At 41.1% G+C, this 16,486-nt stretch overlaps 2 protein-coding genes across 5 annotated transcripts in view; one reads left to right on the top strand and one right to left on the bottom strand.

The window, feature by feature from the left end:
* veph1 (ventricular zone expressed PH domain-containing 1) overlaps positions 1 to 5,486 on the top strand; it is a 76,049-nt gene extending 70,563 nt beyond the window's left edge. For 3 of the 4 annotated variants that reach the window (XM_071496838.1, XM_071496836.1, XM_071496837.1), the window contains exons 15-16: positions 713 to 766; positions 929 to 5,483. In XM_071496838.1, coding sequence (XP_071352939.1) covers positions 713 to 766; positions 929 to 1,111 — 237 coding nt within the window. In that variant the 3' untranslated portion in view covers positions 1,112 to 5,483. Of the gene's footprint in view, positions 1 to 712; positions 767 to 928 lie in introns of all 4 variants that reach the window. The other variant, XM_071496839.1, reaches the window with a different exon arrangement.
* Positions 5,487 to 7,190: 1,704 nt separating this feature from the next.
* ccnl1a (cyclin L1a) lies at positions 7,191 to 16,321 on the bottom strand. Its single transcript, XM_071495998.1, has 10 exons — positions 15,999 to 16,321; positions 15,679 to 15,753; positions 14,952 to 15,061; positions 12,943 to 13,063; positions 12,680 to 12,744; positions 10,044 to 10,143; positions 9,844 to 9,948; positions 9,438 to 9,691; positions 9,149 to 9,247; positions 7,191 to 9,006 (listed from the first exon to the last, which is right to left on the bottom strand). Exons 1-10 carry the CDS (start codon positions 16,236 to 16,238, stop codon positions 8,529 to 8,531), a joined length of 1,647 nt encoding a protein of 548 aa, XP_071352099.1. The 5' UTR covers positions 16,239 to 16,321; the 3' UTR covers positions 7,191 to 8,528.
* Positions 16,322 to 16,486: the final 165 nt, after the last annotated feature.

The following is a 16,486-nucleotide window of genomic DNA, read 5'->3' as shown; positions in this document are numbered from 1 at the left end:
TGTAAATAAGATAAAATATTCACTACATGGTTTAAATCAATCAAATGTCCATTTGAATCATTAATCCACTGGCATGAATCCTCAGTGGGAAACAGCAATCAGACCCTCAGCAGAGCCAGCCGGGAGGTGAAACTGAGAACACGTCATCTCCACTTCAGCGCTTTTCAACACACACCCACTACAGAGAGGATGTGGGTAGTTGCCTCGAGTCTTGCAGTGAGGTGTGGTGATGTGGTTTTAACCACATAACTAACTACCTACAGGGTGAAAAGACACGGCCGTGGTGCAATAGACACACACAACCACACCTCCCCACACTTGCAAACACATTCAATATTTCACCTAGTAGAACACAGATGTGATGTTCGGCAGAGACGATGTCGATTTTGCTTCCTGCCACGGAGAAGCAGCAGAACAATAAAATCTAATTGTTCATCCTGTAAATGGTTTGATCTGAGGTGGTACATACTGGAAACACAATGACACAGTGTTGTGATGCTGCAACTATGGGGGATATTCATATGCTTGAAATGCACAAAGAGCTGTTTAACATGGCTGAAGATAGAAGACAGACCCGCGTGAGCACAGATTGTGCAGCTCCAAATGACCCACAAACATATAGGGTACAATGGCTGTTGGAAAATGAAGTTTTACATTTATTCTCATGTTTGGCTGGATTATTTACTTCTCTTATTATCTGTCCTCCCCACAGAAGGATGAGCTGGATGACATCCCTATTGAGCTGAGCAAGGTGCAAAGTGTCAAGGTGAGGAGTTACATAGTCTGAAACCTTCTGTGTTTAAAAGCCTGCTCCCAAAACCTTTTCAGAAAACAGATCAGATACAACATCACAACAGGCTTACATCAACTACTGTATATTTGCAGAAACACCGTCTCTCAGTATCATTATCCTTCTGTCTTCCCACAGGTTGTAGCCAAGAAGCGTCGGGATCGGGGTCTGCCTCGCGCCTTTGAGATCTTCACCGACAATAAGACGTACGTGCTGAAAGCTCAGGATGAGAAACATGCCGAGGAGTGGCTGCAGTGCATCAACGTGGCCGTGGCTCAGGCCAGAGAGAGGGAGAACAGAGAGGCTACCACCTACCTGTGAGACCAAAACCAACAGCCACAACACAAACTTGCACGCACACAGCCAAACATACGCTGAGGAACTTATTTGTTCTCTAACTGTCGGGCATTTTTGAAGCATTTGTAAACCACCAAGAAGGAATATCACAGGTTTGGATGATACTGTGGTAACCTTGAGGAGGGAAACACACACAACAGCACACAACATATTCACTGCCAGCAGCACTTAAGTAGCACGTCATATCAGCGGTGATGATGATGGAGCACCTTTCAGAAATGTGCAAAATGACTCATTATGCAGTACTTTCTTTTAGAAATAAGACTTATTCAACCAGCAATAAAAGACACATTATATCAAGGATGGTTACATATTTAAAATCCTGACTCCCTGTACTTCCTGTTACACCATGGACCTGCTTATGATGAGATACACATACTGTGGACTACAATTAGTGAATGTTACAAGACTAAGATCCTCACCTGACTGGATCTTTCAGTATGGACAGATCAGCTTCTGCTGCTTGAAGCTGGAGACTACTGTGAGTTCCAGCAACCGAACAAGCCCAGCATCTACAAACACTGGGGATTTATCAGTTCAGTGATGCCTAGTGATTGAGATGTATTTGAGTCCAGACAAGCATTCAGCAATAAAGACTTAACAGACCTCATAAAGACTTGTAGCAATAATGAGACTGAACAGTTGCTCTTGAGAGCAGGAAGGATGAAGAGGAGCCTAATGGACAGCAGATGGGGAGGGCATTCAATACTGGAATTTTGTGTGTGTGTGTGTGTGTGTGTGAGAGAGAGAGAGAGAGAGAGAGAGAGAGAGAAAGTGAGTATGATGTAGTCTCAAAGGAATAGTTCAGCATTTCAGGAAATACGCTTATTCACTTTCTTGCCCAGCATTAGGTGAGGTGTCCGATGCCACTCTGAAGTCTCTGCACAATAATGAAGCTACAGCCAGCAGCTGTTAGCTTAGCTTAGCATAAAGACTGGAGGCAGGGGGAACAGCTAGCCTGGCGCTTTCCAACGGCAACAAAATCCACCCACCAGCACCTCTCAAGCTCACTAAGCAACAGCTTATATTTAGTTTGTTTAATCTGTACAAAAAAAAATGACAAGATGTAGTTCCATGGGGGGTAAAACCACAACTTCTCCACCTTTGGACAGAGCCAGGCTAACAGTTTACCCCCTGTTTCCTGCTATACAAGCTATACTAATGGCTGCTGGCTATAGCTTCATATTTACCAAACTGTTCAAAGAGTCGTATCAGTCTTCTCATTTAACTCTTGGCAAGAAAGCAAATAAGGACATTTCCTAAAATGCTGAACTATTCCTTTAATACACATATTGTTTTCATCTGAATATGGTTGTACATATTTAATTCAGTGTTTTTGAAATAATTTTGTATCATGTATTTTCTGTGTTCTTCCACTTACACTGTATTTTTCATCACAAACAAAACTTTTTTTCCTCCCCCAAAGTCAGTAGGCAACAGTCCAAGATGAATGACTTTGGAATCAGAAATGTTTAATCCACCACATGTTCAAAGAAAATATTTTGAACCGATTTTCTCTTTCTTCTCTTGCACTAAAGAGAGAATTCTGAGACAACCCTCCTGGGAGCCTGTGTGGTGGTCAGGTTTCTGTTCTTTTGCAATCTCTGTGCTATATGGACCGGGCTATTTCTGGCTTTCCCGAACAAGGAATGTCTGCAACAATTCACTCCATGTTTTTTATGAGGAGCCCTGTCAGCTCAATTGTTGCTTAATAGAGGAGTTTAGACCACTGATTTCTGAGAAAACACTGAAGTAAATTAGTGGTTTCCTTGTGGTATTAGAAACTATGCCAGGTCAGCCATGTTGATTTAAGACGATTCAGTGAAAGGTTTTTGTTTACACAGCCAGAAACTGAAGATGATCTGTCATTTTATAACAGGCCCTTTCAAAAGGTTACACTTTAAAAGCTTGTGATGTGCTTGTGCTTGAAGATGATGTAGAAGTGAACATCTGACTGTTAAAAATGATAACTCTAGTTTTTCCTCAGATTCCCTGATCCTGATTTCCTCTCCACTAACTCATATCTACACAACTAAGCTTATGACAATACCTGGAGCACTATAACCCCCTTATGTTACTCACTAACCACAATGCTGATGACAAACATATCTTGACCCAGTTAAGCTCTGAACCACTCAAACGTTCACGGTCGGCTGTGGCAAATCGATTATTTTGCCCAACGTCTGATTTCGATCTTTGTCTGGATCCACATCTGAGGTGTGTGTCTGCCCACAGGTGAATGCATAGCTCTCCTCCGTTATGGTATCACATGCTTTTGGTTTTGGTTAAACATCTAAAATGCAATTTTGGGAATATTTTAAAAATACCTAAGGTGGTCTTAATCTTAACTCATGTGTGTATTGTCTTTGTTCCTAGCTTGTCCAACAGCTAAAACCCTGTTAGCTGTGTACAGTCATAACACGGCCTTTCCCGCTGTGTCAGGTTACCGCTGTTTGTACTTTTAGCTGTGCCCTTCCCTCCCCACCCCCTACAAAGCAGAGCTGACCTGCATCTGCCTACACGTAATATATTTACATCATCTCCCTCCCTCCTCCCTTTTCTTTAGATTGATGACCTACATACACAGCTGGCTGTGAATCCCAAAATCAGGGGATTTCCCACAATGACTGCAATAAATGTTTTAAATAAACATTTTTAGTCTCACTAGCAGCGTGGCAAGGCTGGTCTGTTTGAAATATCTCTACAGATACTGGATGGAGGAGATTTTCTACAGACATTTGTTGTCCCCAGAGGATGAATCTTACTGACTTCGATGACTTTTTCTTAAGCACCTACATGAAGTTGACATTTGTGGTTGACATTTGTGAGTGAAATGGCCGTAGCACAGACACACACACACACACACACACACACACACATATTATTTGATTGTTTGACTAGAAATGTTAAATCTACAGCCAGACTTGAGTACGGTTCGAGACCTCTCCCATACACTCCACATCTCCCACAAAGCTGACTTTACTTTTTGTTGCACAGAGTTGATGTCTTGGTGTTTGAAGTGAATGTCCAATCATATGAATGTCTGCTGTCAAGCTGCCATGTTGGCCCAGTTTCCAAACCTCTGGGGCCAACATCTTGAGCCAAACAAGCAATTGCATTGTTTAAGGTACTGTTAATGAAATGTATTTGTAGGCTGTGTAAATAGACTGGTGGATCTATGTGTCTGTCTGTCTGTCTGTCTGTCTGTCTGTCTATATATCTATATATCTATCTGTCGATAATTCGTTTGTTGGTCTCAGACTGGAGAATAGTGAGCTGTTACTGTCGCTGCTTTAAAGCACAATGAGATTTTATTTACAGTTCAGAGAGCAGATATCGGGATGTATATTTCAACACACATCACACAGGCTGAGAGTATGTGAATATGACTGACTATTACATTTCTGAATGTATAAAAAGTATTTTTTGAGCATTAATATTCACCTTGTATAAAGAGTAATAGGAAAGGTAGGATGTTTTGTTTACTTTGTATATCAAAGTGTTGCTAAACTGCATTTGATTTTATGTTTGATTTTTGATATAAGGTCAATATTTATTTTTTACAAGCACTACTGTAACACTCATATCTGGGAAGACTAGTGAAACACTGAATGACAGATTTAACCCTGGACCTTGAACTTCTGGGTCTTCCCTTTCTGCTTCCCTTGTCTTTATATAACTATGGATTAATCTGCAAACAAATGAATGCTGTATTTTATTGACAATTGGACTGGTATTCTTATGGGTTGCGCATTTTGCCTGTTGCACCTTTTGCATGTCTGACACTGCCGCTTTGTCATTTTCCTGACAGAATTGTACAATAAATCTTTACCAGTAAAATCAGTGAATCTCTCCCGTGTCTCTTTCTGTCTGTCCACACCTGGGTTTGGTTTTGGTCACTTTGGGAGTAAAAAAAATACACAAATGAGATAATTAATCCATTCTGTATTTTTATTTCTTTCTTTCTGTTACCTCTGTATTTTATTCTATTGTATATTTTGTATTATAATACACCGGACAGCTGTAACAAACTAATTTCCCTTCGGGGATGAATAAAGTCATCTATCTATCTATCTTAAAGAAATTGAATACTGATTTTCTGGATCTTCACAAGAAGGAAAAGATGGATTGATTGGAACAAAGCGGGGATTGTTTCTCTGCAGTCCAGCTTTAGCTAATTAGTCCAGCTGAGTTTACTCTTCGGGCTGACTCACCGAGCCCGGCCCACAGTGCTTGTGATCCTCTGGCCAAAGGCTCCTATCTGCCGCTTCAGTGTCTCAGCAGAGGATGCACACACAGATAAACACTGACGGCAGTATGTAGTATCTCTGACTAATCTCCTGGAGATCATTACATTACATCCCAATGTAAATCAGAAGTGGGACATCAGTTTAAAGATGCCATACTAACACTAACCATCTCGACCATCTCAACCACAAGCTTGAGGATGACTCAATAAATAATAAAAATAAAAATAATGGATGCTTTTGCAATAAGTAGGGATTGTATGACTGCATGGTGTCTTACGCAGCTATGGTCCATAATTCAGCATTCACACACAAAGCTGTTGTTGTTTCATCTGATGTAAACATGAGCAAACGTAGCCTCCGCTGAAATTTAAACCACAACCTAATGCGTGGCATTAACACCAAGACAGCATTTATGTAGTTACAGTATATAAGTCAGTCAGTATATAAATTTGCTAATCCTTTCCTTTGCTGGCACGTTCTTTACAACAGGGAGAGATTCACTGGAGCAGCCAGGATAACTCTTTATGCATAGTGACTATTGTTTCGTTGCAAGTGCATCCTCACTTCACTCTGATCTGATACTCTTGTCTCCCCATAAGAAAGCATTTTATGGGAGTGGAGCAGTAGTATCTTTGAAAACCTTCAACAGATCATTTCAAACTGTCAGCATTGCTGATTAGATGGGGTGATGTTCAGAGTTGAGTTATTACATTTGCCAGGTGTAATTTCACGTAGAGTGCACTGAATGACTTGTCTCTGTGGCGTATTTGACCATTCACACACTCAGGAAAGACTTAAAGATCTTTCCTGAGTGTGACAGTCAGGTCACACTGGGGATACGTCAATGTGTGACCTGTGTGTGTAGGTGCTTAAATGTGCTTCAGGAGATGAGGAGATTGATAGGAGACCGTGTGTTACCCAATGCTTTAGCAGAATGTGCGTGGCTGACATGGGTAACGACAGAGCCTTACAATGACAAGGTCAATGTGGAGGTCCAGTCATGGGAGCTCATCTTAACATGTTCCCTAAATGCCATGTGGTTAAAAAGGATGGTAGCTTTTTGTAGAAATGTATTTATACAGTAATTTACACAGTTCAATGATTAATTTTGAGGCTGTCCAATGAGGATCCTCTCTAACCTCATTTATAATATCAATCAATATCATATATAATATCATTTTTGACACAAGTAAACCATCTTTACATGTCTTTCGTCTGAGCATCAGTTGAATTAGTTTAATTGTCCCTATGGCATTCCCATATGCTGGATGTGTGCTCATAACAAATTGTTATAAAAGTAAATAACTATTTAATCTCCATCAATTCTATCTGTTGCTTACTATTGAAATGTATTCTCATGAAGACCGGACAGCAATAGATGACAGACAACTCCGAGAATGACAGTCTGTTGGAATCACTTTTACCTACTAACCAAGGCCAACAGCTCCCTCTGGCTGATGAATGGTTAGAGAATTATACCACCTGCATCATTCTGCTCTACATCTGAAAACCTGCATGTATTCACATATAAAAACAAAATTAGTGCTACACTTTATTGTATCTATTCAAGTAAGCTATTGTTCCAACTGTGCAGTGAATGGAGACGCTACATGTCACACTGTAGCTACACTATCAGGATGGGTATGTTGAGTGAATATGACTCATCTTGACTTCACAGTAACTCAGAAACAGAATACAAACTCAAGTCTTCGCTCTTCCCCACTACAAAAGATGTTATTTTGTTAAGTATGATTGATTTTATTATAGACACCAATTCAATGAAGACTGTACAGTTCAGTGGCATAACTCATTTATTATTGAATAAAAATTGGACATGAACACGTGCAGACTAAAAACCAGTGTAACAAATTGATAACCCTAAAATGTTTCGAAATCAAGTCTGCATTACCTGCTGTAAAAAAAAAAAAAAAAAAGAAAAACTTATATAAGTATTTAACCAGTTTGCTTTTTTGAAACTGTACAAAACACAGCTTTAGCAACATACACCTGTCCAAAGAAAAAAGGACAATGGAAACAAAAACCGCTTGCCTGCCAGTCCCTCTATGTGCAAACATATTGATCTTTCCTGAATGATCGTTTTTTTATTTTACATTTATTCATTCAATCCTTCCACTGACCAGTTTGCTTTTATAAATCAAAGCGTTCACATTTTGTCAGTGGATATCAATCCATCTTTACACTGTAAATAAGTTTCTTTTTCCCCCAAAAGTCCATTACTTTACATGTAAAACCAAAAACAAGGGTAGGCCAGAGGGCTGGTAGATGTGTGTGGGAAGGGGGTATCGTTGGAAAGTAAAGAAAAACTTATAGATGGAGGAGATGACGACAGGCCCTGGACTGATGTCACTCTGCATTGATGCCTTCCTTCAACCACTGATCACATCCGACCAGATGAGGGGGAAAAAAAGGCTCAACACTTGTAAACTTACAAACAGTCCATGTCATGCTGGTAATTACTGCTGCAGCCTGGGTTCCTCAGACGCACACCTTCAGTCTACACCGACAACATCAAACACCTGTGCTAAATATCAGCTACAGGCCTGCAGTTGTGTAAATAAAAGTCAAAGCAATGAATGTTCTATCACCAAGACATTTGAGCATGCAAAAGCTATGTGCAGGATTCAGGCAATTTCAGCATTTCCATAACTGCCTCCAATGTCACGTCTTTAATAAAGGTTTTCATTAGGACAAAAATTATGTGTCTAGAAGTTTTGTCATTGGCTTAGGCCAACAAAATTCAAGGTTGAAGAGAATCAACATTTCTGTAAATTATACTGGTGAGTTTCAGGATGCATGTGAGGAACCCAGAAAACCAACTATGTTGGTATTAGGCTGGTAATATACCCAAAACAAAATCAAACTTGGCGTGTTCTCTTTAACATAGCAGATGTGCAGCATTTGGCGGCAGACGTGGTTTACTTCCATATTAGTTGTAGCGCAACTATTTATTTAAACTTTTGAAGAACTTGCAAGGTGACAAGGCATGGACTTCATTTAATTGAACGCTATTCAACAGTAATCAGAGAACATGACAGATTTGTCTTTGTTGTGGGTATATTAAAAAAAAATCAGTAGCAATCAGTGCCAGGGCTTGTCTGTTGGGGTGTGTCTCAGCGCCGGTGACGGCTATGTCCTGAGTGCCCACTACTGCTGTGGTGTTTGCTCTTGTGGCTACGCTCCCTCTCCCTGTCCCTTTCATAGGAACGAGACCTCTCCCTCTCCCTCCTGTCTCCTCGATGACCACCTCCTCGCTCGTGTTTGTGTTTCTTTGAAGAGAGGTCAAAGGAGCTGCGGTCTCTGTCTCTCTCCCGTTCCCTCTCTCTGTCCCGGTCCCTGTCTGCTTTGACCGGAGTGCGTGACCTTGAACGAGAGCGCGAGCGCTTCCTCTTGTGACCAGATCCTCCACCTCCACTGTTACTATGTCTTCCACTGGGCTTGGAGTCACTACTGCTGTGGTGGCTGGTCTTGGACTTGAGGTGGGGGAGGAGGGGTGAGGGCTGATGACGCCGAGGCGAAGAGCTACGACTGGGAGAGCGAGAACGTGAGCGAGAACTGTAGGTCCCTGAGCGACTGCGTCTGCTGTTATAACTGTAGAAAGAAGAGAAAAGAGAACATGATGATCCAGCTAATTAGACAATTCACCAAATTGCTAATCTATTTGAAGCTTAAAGTTTTACTTATCAAACAAGTTAGAATTTTGACCAGTCAACTATCTTGTAAGTGATCTTACTGTCTGCGCGGGGATCGGGATCTAGACCGTGAACGTGTTCTTGAACGGGATCGACTTCCACTCCTGCTGTTCCTTCCTATCTTCACTTCTTTCCTTAACCTGGCAGGGAAGGATAGAAGAAAGATTACTATTATGAAATTAAGACATACAGATCATTTTGGTTGCCCTTACTTTGACACTAAAAATATTTTTTGGGATTAAGTATAATGATCCTTAAAAAAGGAAAATAAGAATGACTGTTACTGAAATATCTTCACAATAAAATACAATTTGTGTGTTTGCTTCTTACCCATTGTGGGGACTCTTGTTGACCTGAGTCCGGTTGTCTGGCTCCTTCTTAACTGTTTTGAGACCTTGGGGATTCGGGGACTTCTCTTCTACCTTGACCACATTTGGAGAGCAGGGCTTGGAAGCAGGAGAGAAGCCACCCAGCGTGGACAGTGCAGGGGTGCCATCAGGATTAAGGCCTTTGGCCTTCAGTTTAGCCTCAGCCAAGAACACCTTCCTCCGCTCCACCTCCTTCTCCAACTGCTCGTAATTAGGCTGGGGAAAAACAAATGAATTAGTCAATGACAGTTTACACAGACAACACTGAGTACTGTCTCCTGTGAGCAGGAATTGTTATCACACTGTTACTAACAGGAGTTTCAACCACTGTAGTTTACAGCTTAGTGGACCAATGTTAAAAAATGTACCTTCTTCCTGGTGTAGAGTTTCAGGGTGGTAATGCAGATGTCTTTAATCTCATCTTCACTGGCTCCAAACAGCAGGTACCAATGAGGTCTGGATGGCAGAGGTATCTGTGAAAAAAAGACACAAAAACATTAGATGGTGCTATACTATAGCCACAGAATATGATCAGGAGATACTGGGTGTGTAAATAATCAGCTTTTACCTGCAGAGCTCGGGCAGCGAGGTATATGCAGGCACAGGCGATAGTCTCAGCTTGGAACTTCACAAATACATTTGTCCTCAGGCTATCGTTCATGTAGTTCCTACAAGGACAAAGAACACATAGAAACAAAAACATAGCATCTTTTCTACACAAATCCACCTCTCACGCACACCAACACTTTCAAGTTATTAATGCAGGTCAATAATCCACTTTCAAATGAAGACTTCTATCTTGTCACTCCAGATTAAAACATAGCTAATTCTTACATCTAAAAAATCTTCACCACCCGAAAATTTGTGGTGGGTGACTTTTGAACAAGCCTTTAACACTGACTGGTCCCTGATATGCTGGAGAACAAGTTACTAACTGTGGATTTGACCTTTCGAGGCAGTGACAGCAATTGAAGTTCATCTTTAGCCCTGATAGCTATTAAGACAAACTACACGTTTAAGTTATACATTGCTGAAGTGAGATATGCATTTTGATCTGTCAAATTTAACTTTGTCCATTTCTCTCTGGGGCATCCATAGGAGTGCTGTATGTCACAAGTAAAGCATGAAGACACAAATGGTAAATAATCTACTGAAGACCTGCCAAGACCATTTTACCACACACCATGACCGGAGAGTAAATACAATAGGAGTAATGATGATAAAGACGATGACACATGCCTTGTAAGGCGGGAAACATGCAGGCCTACAGATGAACAGCGTTCATCTACAATGCAGTTGCCACTTTCAGACTGTTAGATCTGAGGGAATAGGGAGGCACAGCATGTATGGTGGCAAGCATGACGGGTAGTTTTTGGGAATCAGTGGCATGTTGATGAAATCAAATTATGCAACACTGGTCTCATATTCTGACAAATTTGCACGTTCAGTGTTTGATCTGATCTATTGATTGAAAGTTTCAACTGCAAAACCAAAACATCTTCCCACATGCCATCCAGCCCTGAGCTGAGACTGACCCCATAAGACCACTGATTCTATTAGTCTGCAACCCCATTCCATTATGTGGCATTTTAAGACTGATCTAAGAGACACTGGGTGGCAGTCAGTGTCTCACTACTGATGTTACTGTCTGCTACAAAACAGATTATGCGTCAGTGGGTTGTCTAGGACAATGGATAAATGAGATTAGCTGCTGGGAGAGCATTAGGGGAGACAAAATGGCCAGGACGTGAATCAGGCAAGTACAGAGTGGCATGAGCATCTATGTCCATAAGAAACATAGAAGTCAAAAAGGACAAAAACATGTGTGACAACACAAACATGATGATAAACCCCCCCGATAAACTAACTCAATACTGAGCCTACTCGGATTATCAAGAGGAACTACAGCCAGGCAAAAAAAAAAAAAAAACTAATCACAAAGCAGTGCAACTTCCTTTCCACAGCAGTGACATCTCTGCATATGCATACACTGAATGTGTAAATTTCTACCTATTCGTATTATATGTACTGCTACACTGGAAGTGTGACAAGTTTTTATTTTTTTTATTTTATTTATTTATTTTTTTTTTTTTTAAACCTGCCACATAAGGATTACTCCAGTCTACACTGCCTTTAATAAAAGACCAGACCTGCACCATGTCAGGTCAGTTTATGCCAACGCTACTATAGATAACACGTGGCCGTTGGATTCTGACTGCTGCGTGGGCGAGACAGGTCCTTGGAGGCAAAACCTGAGAACTGGATCAGCCTGTAAGACAGACACATGTCTGGACACCACGTCAGTTGGGGACAGGACACAGTTTGCTACTGTAAATATATATTTAAAAAAAGGCAGGTAAGCTGGTCAAAAAAGTTATTCTATTCTGGCTAAGTTTACCTCATTGCTAAATGCAAGTAAACTAGAAAAAAAAATCAATATAAATGTATCTGTAGCTACTTGACAAAAATAGGTATTACAGTTGAAACCGTTGTAGCAAGACCAAAAAAATACAAATCCTTTTGGACACCCAAGAGAAAACAAGACGATGTTGGCTGTTGGGAAAGGCCCGCCCGCCCCCTTCAGTGAATCTCGGCATTGGGATTGGCTGTCTTGAGAGGGGCAGCCAGCCAATAGGGGGAGCTTCCTGAGGTCATGTGGTTGGAGGAGGCAGAGTTCAGAGGTTCTTTATGTGACTTACCAGCATGGACTACCCTTTAATCAAAGAGTAGAGAGAAAGGACAAAGTTAAACCAAGTTCCCTGGGCACCGAAAATAAAACAGACTTTACAGCAAAGCCATGTAAGGGCAGACAAGAGAGTGAGACGCATAATAGGTTTGCAATAACACAAACTGCTCCATCAGGGGAGAGAGAAAAAAAAAAAAAAAAAAAAAAAAAGAGGTGGAAGGGTTCAAATGGAGTGAGGGAATGTCGCAGTCAGACCTGGGCAAAATGGATGTTGAATGGTTTTCAAATTTGTGCTTAAAAATATGTGGGGCACTTGAGTATCACTTATCTGACAGGTGTTTCCACATTTTGGTCTGTCCCAAGTTCCTGGCAGATAAATCAAGTGCTCTTCAAGTTATTCAACCTTTTGAAACTCCTTCAACTTCATCTTTTAGCCCAGGTCTGGTGGCACTTCTTGTAGACATGACACAGGTTGCTGCTGTGGGGGATGGTCAGTGGAGAACTAGGAAGGAACTTACCAGGCCGTCTGGACCAGCGTCTGGTTCTTTTCACATTCCAGGACTTGAAGGTACATGACGATAATCTGGAATCATAAAATGATAGCATGTTTTAAAAAAAAAGAACAACACAGGAACAGACCCAGGTGTGACATTGTTCAGAGAAGTTAGATGCTGCTTCCTGTGTGGTTGCAATCTGTATTTAGGAACAAACTTAAAGCTGCAGTAACTAAGCTACAGTGCGCTACACGAGTGAAATGCCTTTAAGTGTGATTTAAACTCACCTTGTGTGGATGCTTGACATGCACACAGAAGCCCAGCTCCTTCAGGACCCGACGTTCCGCTTTGATGACTTGGTTTTTGGTATTTATGTAGTTCTGATCAAGTATCAATGAGCTTGGAGTCCTAGTTTATAAAGGAATCAAAATAAAATAATGTTTCCCCTCTTTCAAAATAAAAGTAGTCAAGAAAGTACCCTTCTGATTTCTTGCTCTCTTTTTTCCGTTTCAACCAACTCAAAGCAACAGGTTTAACTGTTTGCATGCCTGACAGTTTGCTGGGGTTTGTGGACTCCTGTGGTTCCAGTGAAAGCTTATGGGATCTTTAGATAGCCCTCAACCTCAACCACCCCGTGTCACAGCTTTAACAGAAATATCAATTTATCATCGCCTACATCACTAGCTCAATGTACAGAAACATTTTTAAGTCTGCAAACTTAAACTGTAGACTCAAATAAAATGTAACAATACTATGAGCTGTCAAATATCACTCTCACCTACGGCAATATCCTGTCATCTTCTATAATAATCTGATAAGTAACCAAAAGCCCTGACTACTACCTTGTCCAGCATGTCCAGACTCCAGAATATCAGGATATGTTGTTTTTTTTGTCCAATGACTACATCTCACCTTCACTGCAAACAAAATACTGGACTAGCCTACAGCATATCACTTGAAATGCTAGAGAAGCTGACAAAAAGATTGACTATTGATGCTTTTATTGCAATAATTCTGATATATAAGCCTGTTCACAGTGTGTCAAACTCCTTATGAACTATCAGTCTACTAAAATATGTACCATTTATGGTGTACAATGCAAGAACAAAATGGACCTGCAATATGATATCAATCTAATACCTCTAAAACTTAACCAAATTTATGATCCAAGTCTAATATTTTTATGTCTGTCTCAAATAATAGAAATTTACATGTGAATGCTGTCATGCTACAAACCACATGCATTGGAAAAAAAATCCCAGGACCAAAGTAATGTCATTATTTATGACAATTTACAGTCCAAATCCACATCTAAACGGCATACTTCCAACAAGAGCATCACAAATTCTAGTACACTTTAATGCCGATTCAGATTAACTAAACATATTGCCAAACTACTTAAGCTACAATACATGCACTGACCCTACACTGATATATAACTCGAATGAACTACAAGTACCAAATAAATTACTCAAACGGCAATGAACAAGGTGATATTTCTGTAAAAGCCATGGCTAACAGTTGGTGAATGGGGTGTTGCTCTTTAAGCACAAACAAAATGCACGGTGAGGAGCAGTCAGAGAAGAAAACTACATTACCCAATGGTCCGCAGATTGACGGACAGATACCCAAAGCTTAAGATTGAACCACAGGAGTCCTCAATGTACCCCGGGGGCCAAGGACCTTCGGCCAACCTGTCATCCCCGATCCCAGTGCCCCGCGGTTGCTCAGACCACGGGCGTCTCCCACAGGAGGGGGGTGGGGTGGGCCTGGGGGAGGAGAGAGACCCCCTCGCATCATGGTTGTCATGCCGACTGCTTCATCTTTACGTACCATTCCACATCACCCAGGCTTTGGTAAATGTAGCTGGTCGCTGTTAGTTGGTTGCAAGGGAAAAAAGAAGCCAAGTTAATGCCACGGTCTATAGCACTGACATGAACAGATTTCTATGAAGACAAAGGCACACAGAAATAAAGCAGTTGTGCCTTGTCTTACAATGCACTCCAATTTTCAAAGTGACTTTGTTGAGAAATCATTTTCAGTGTAATGTCAAACTCAGATGTCATATGTAGACAATTACACTTTTGAAACTACCACTGAAGCGGAAACTGAAAAGTTTTAAGATGGTTTAGAGTACATGGGTAAACAGAAGAGTACTTTCACAGCAAAAACAGATCAACATCATACAACATTGGATAAAAAACAAAAAACAAATGCAATGCAACATGTTCCATGTAACAAAATCATAATATATTATTTCCAAAATGAGAGGACTAGATTCAATATCAGTGCTTACTTTTTGCCTCTGATCTGTCTCAGATGGTGGAAAACGTTGATGACATCTCGTATTCGTCGTGGTGCTTCTTCAATCTTGGAGGCCAAGTTGATACAAGCCATAGCAACAATCTGTTAAGATAATCAAAGCAACAAGTTGGAAGGAAGAGTTCAAAATTATAAGACAAGCAACCAGAGATAGACTGCCCACTATACTACTCACATACAGAGCTATAAATCTGTGAGAAGTGTGTTATAACAATTATGAATTAATTCATGTTTTTTTTCAATTGATATATTATCATACATATGCGTATGTATATCGTGATGGAGGATTTTCTCCATGTTGATCACTATTAGTGACCAGCACCTGACATATACTTTTCTCAGACCAATAAAAACTTTATAACAATACTATTTGCCATACTGTGTTAATGAGGTTAGGATTAATGTTACTGATACTTTGCCAGACGTATTAAGTCACATTGCCCAAAAAGGTTTTCATGCCTATCCTCAGGTCGTTCTCCATTTAAAAAGGTACTGATTCAGTACATTCTGTACTTTCCGTGTGTTTTTTGTTTCTAAATGAGCCCTCAACGTGTCTCTTCTTTGTCTTCAAGAAGATCAAGAATTCTAGTGCGACGTATCGACAATATGGCTGCCACAAACGCAACCATAACGTTATGCTATGCTAACATGGCCGAGCAACCAGTGGCCTGACAATGATCCTTAAGCTTGAATGGACTCACCTCAAAACTGTGCTTGACGAAGGACTTGGAGTAGAAAAAACGATGAAAGAGCACCTGTCCCGTTGCCATTGCCACCTGCGGAGAGAAACGAAGCAAGACGTTTGCCATTTATGCCGTATAAACTAGCCTAACCTTGCACAATGGACCGCCGCCATTTTATTTCCACCACGCCAACGTCAAAGAGCTAACATTAGCAGTTGCTAAAAACTAGGCCGTGGCATGTTGAGGACTTGATAAACCTCACAAACTACGCTCGTTGTGAATAATACACACACCAACATGTGAAATATTAAATATCTTAACTATTCAAGGGGGTATACCTGGGGTAACCGGAGGAGAATGCCCGCTGACTGGATCAGTTCACATCCAAGAATCCGAAGGTCGGTCTCCGTGTTCAGGTCGAGGCCGTCGAGCATCGACGGTGTCGGAGAGAGCCGTTCCTCCGGTATGAGCGAGTTGTCGATCGTAAGATACACCTCCGAGTAAACTTTGTCACCAATAAGAATGCCATCGTTGTTTGTGGATGCGTTGGAAGATACAGAGAGGGGACCTGCGGCCATTTTCACCCGGAAAAAAGCACTTACCAGCTATGGCTCAGCCAGCCTTGACAGAACGACGGCAGGGCAGGGTGACTAACAAAGTAAGTGACGTCACCAACCTGCGGCGGGGCTAACGGCTGTGCACATCCGCGGTGGTAAAATAGTACCGCGATTTTGAAACACTGAGCAGAAACCGCACGGATTTCTTTAAACTTTTCATAAACTGTACTGGAATATGGAGAAAATTTTACTCTCACGGGTTATTAATG

Source organism: Trachinotus anak, unplaced genomic scaffold (genome assembly GCF_046630095.1).
Source record: "Trachinotus anak isolate AG129_WGS33_773 ecotype Australia unplaced genomic scaffold, CSIRO_AGI_Tana_v1 ptg000014l, whole genome shotgun sequence".
Classification (NCBI taxonomy): Eukaryota; Metazoa; Chordata; class Actinopteri; order Carangiformes; family Carangidae; genus Trachinotus; species Trachinotus anak.
This window is presented reverse-complemented; position numbering and strand designations above follow the sequence as displayed.

Bases quoted from the DNA above. Each gene is read 5' to 3' on its own strand.
- ccnl1a (XM_071495998.1), bottom strand. From the start codon at position 16,238: ATGGCCGCAGGTCCCCTCTCTGTATCTTCCAACGCATCCACAAACAAC. The intron at 15,754-15,998 runs GTATACCCCCTT...TTCTCTCCGCAG, and splicing joins TTCTCCTCCGGTTACCCCAG to GTGGCAATGGCAACGGGACA. The intron at 12,745-12,942 runs GTGAGTTTAAAT...TTATGATTCCAG, and splicing joins ATGTCAAGCATCCACACAAG to ATTATCGTCATGTACCTTCA.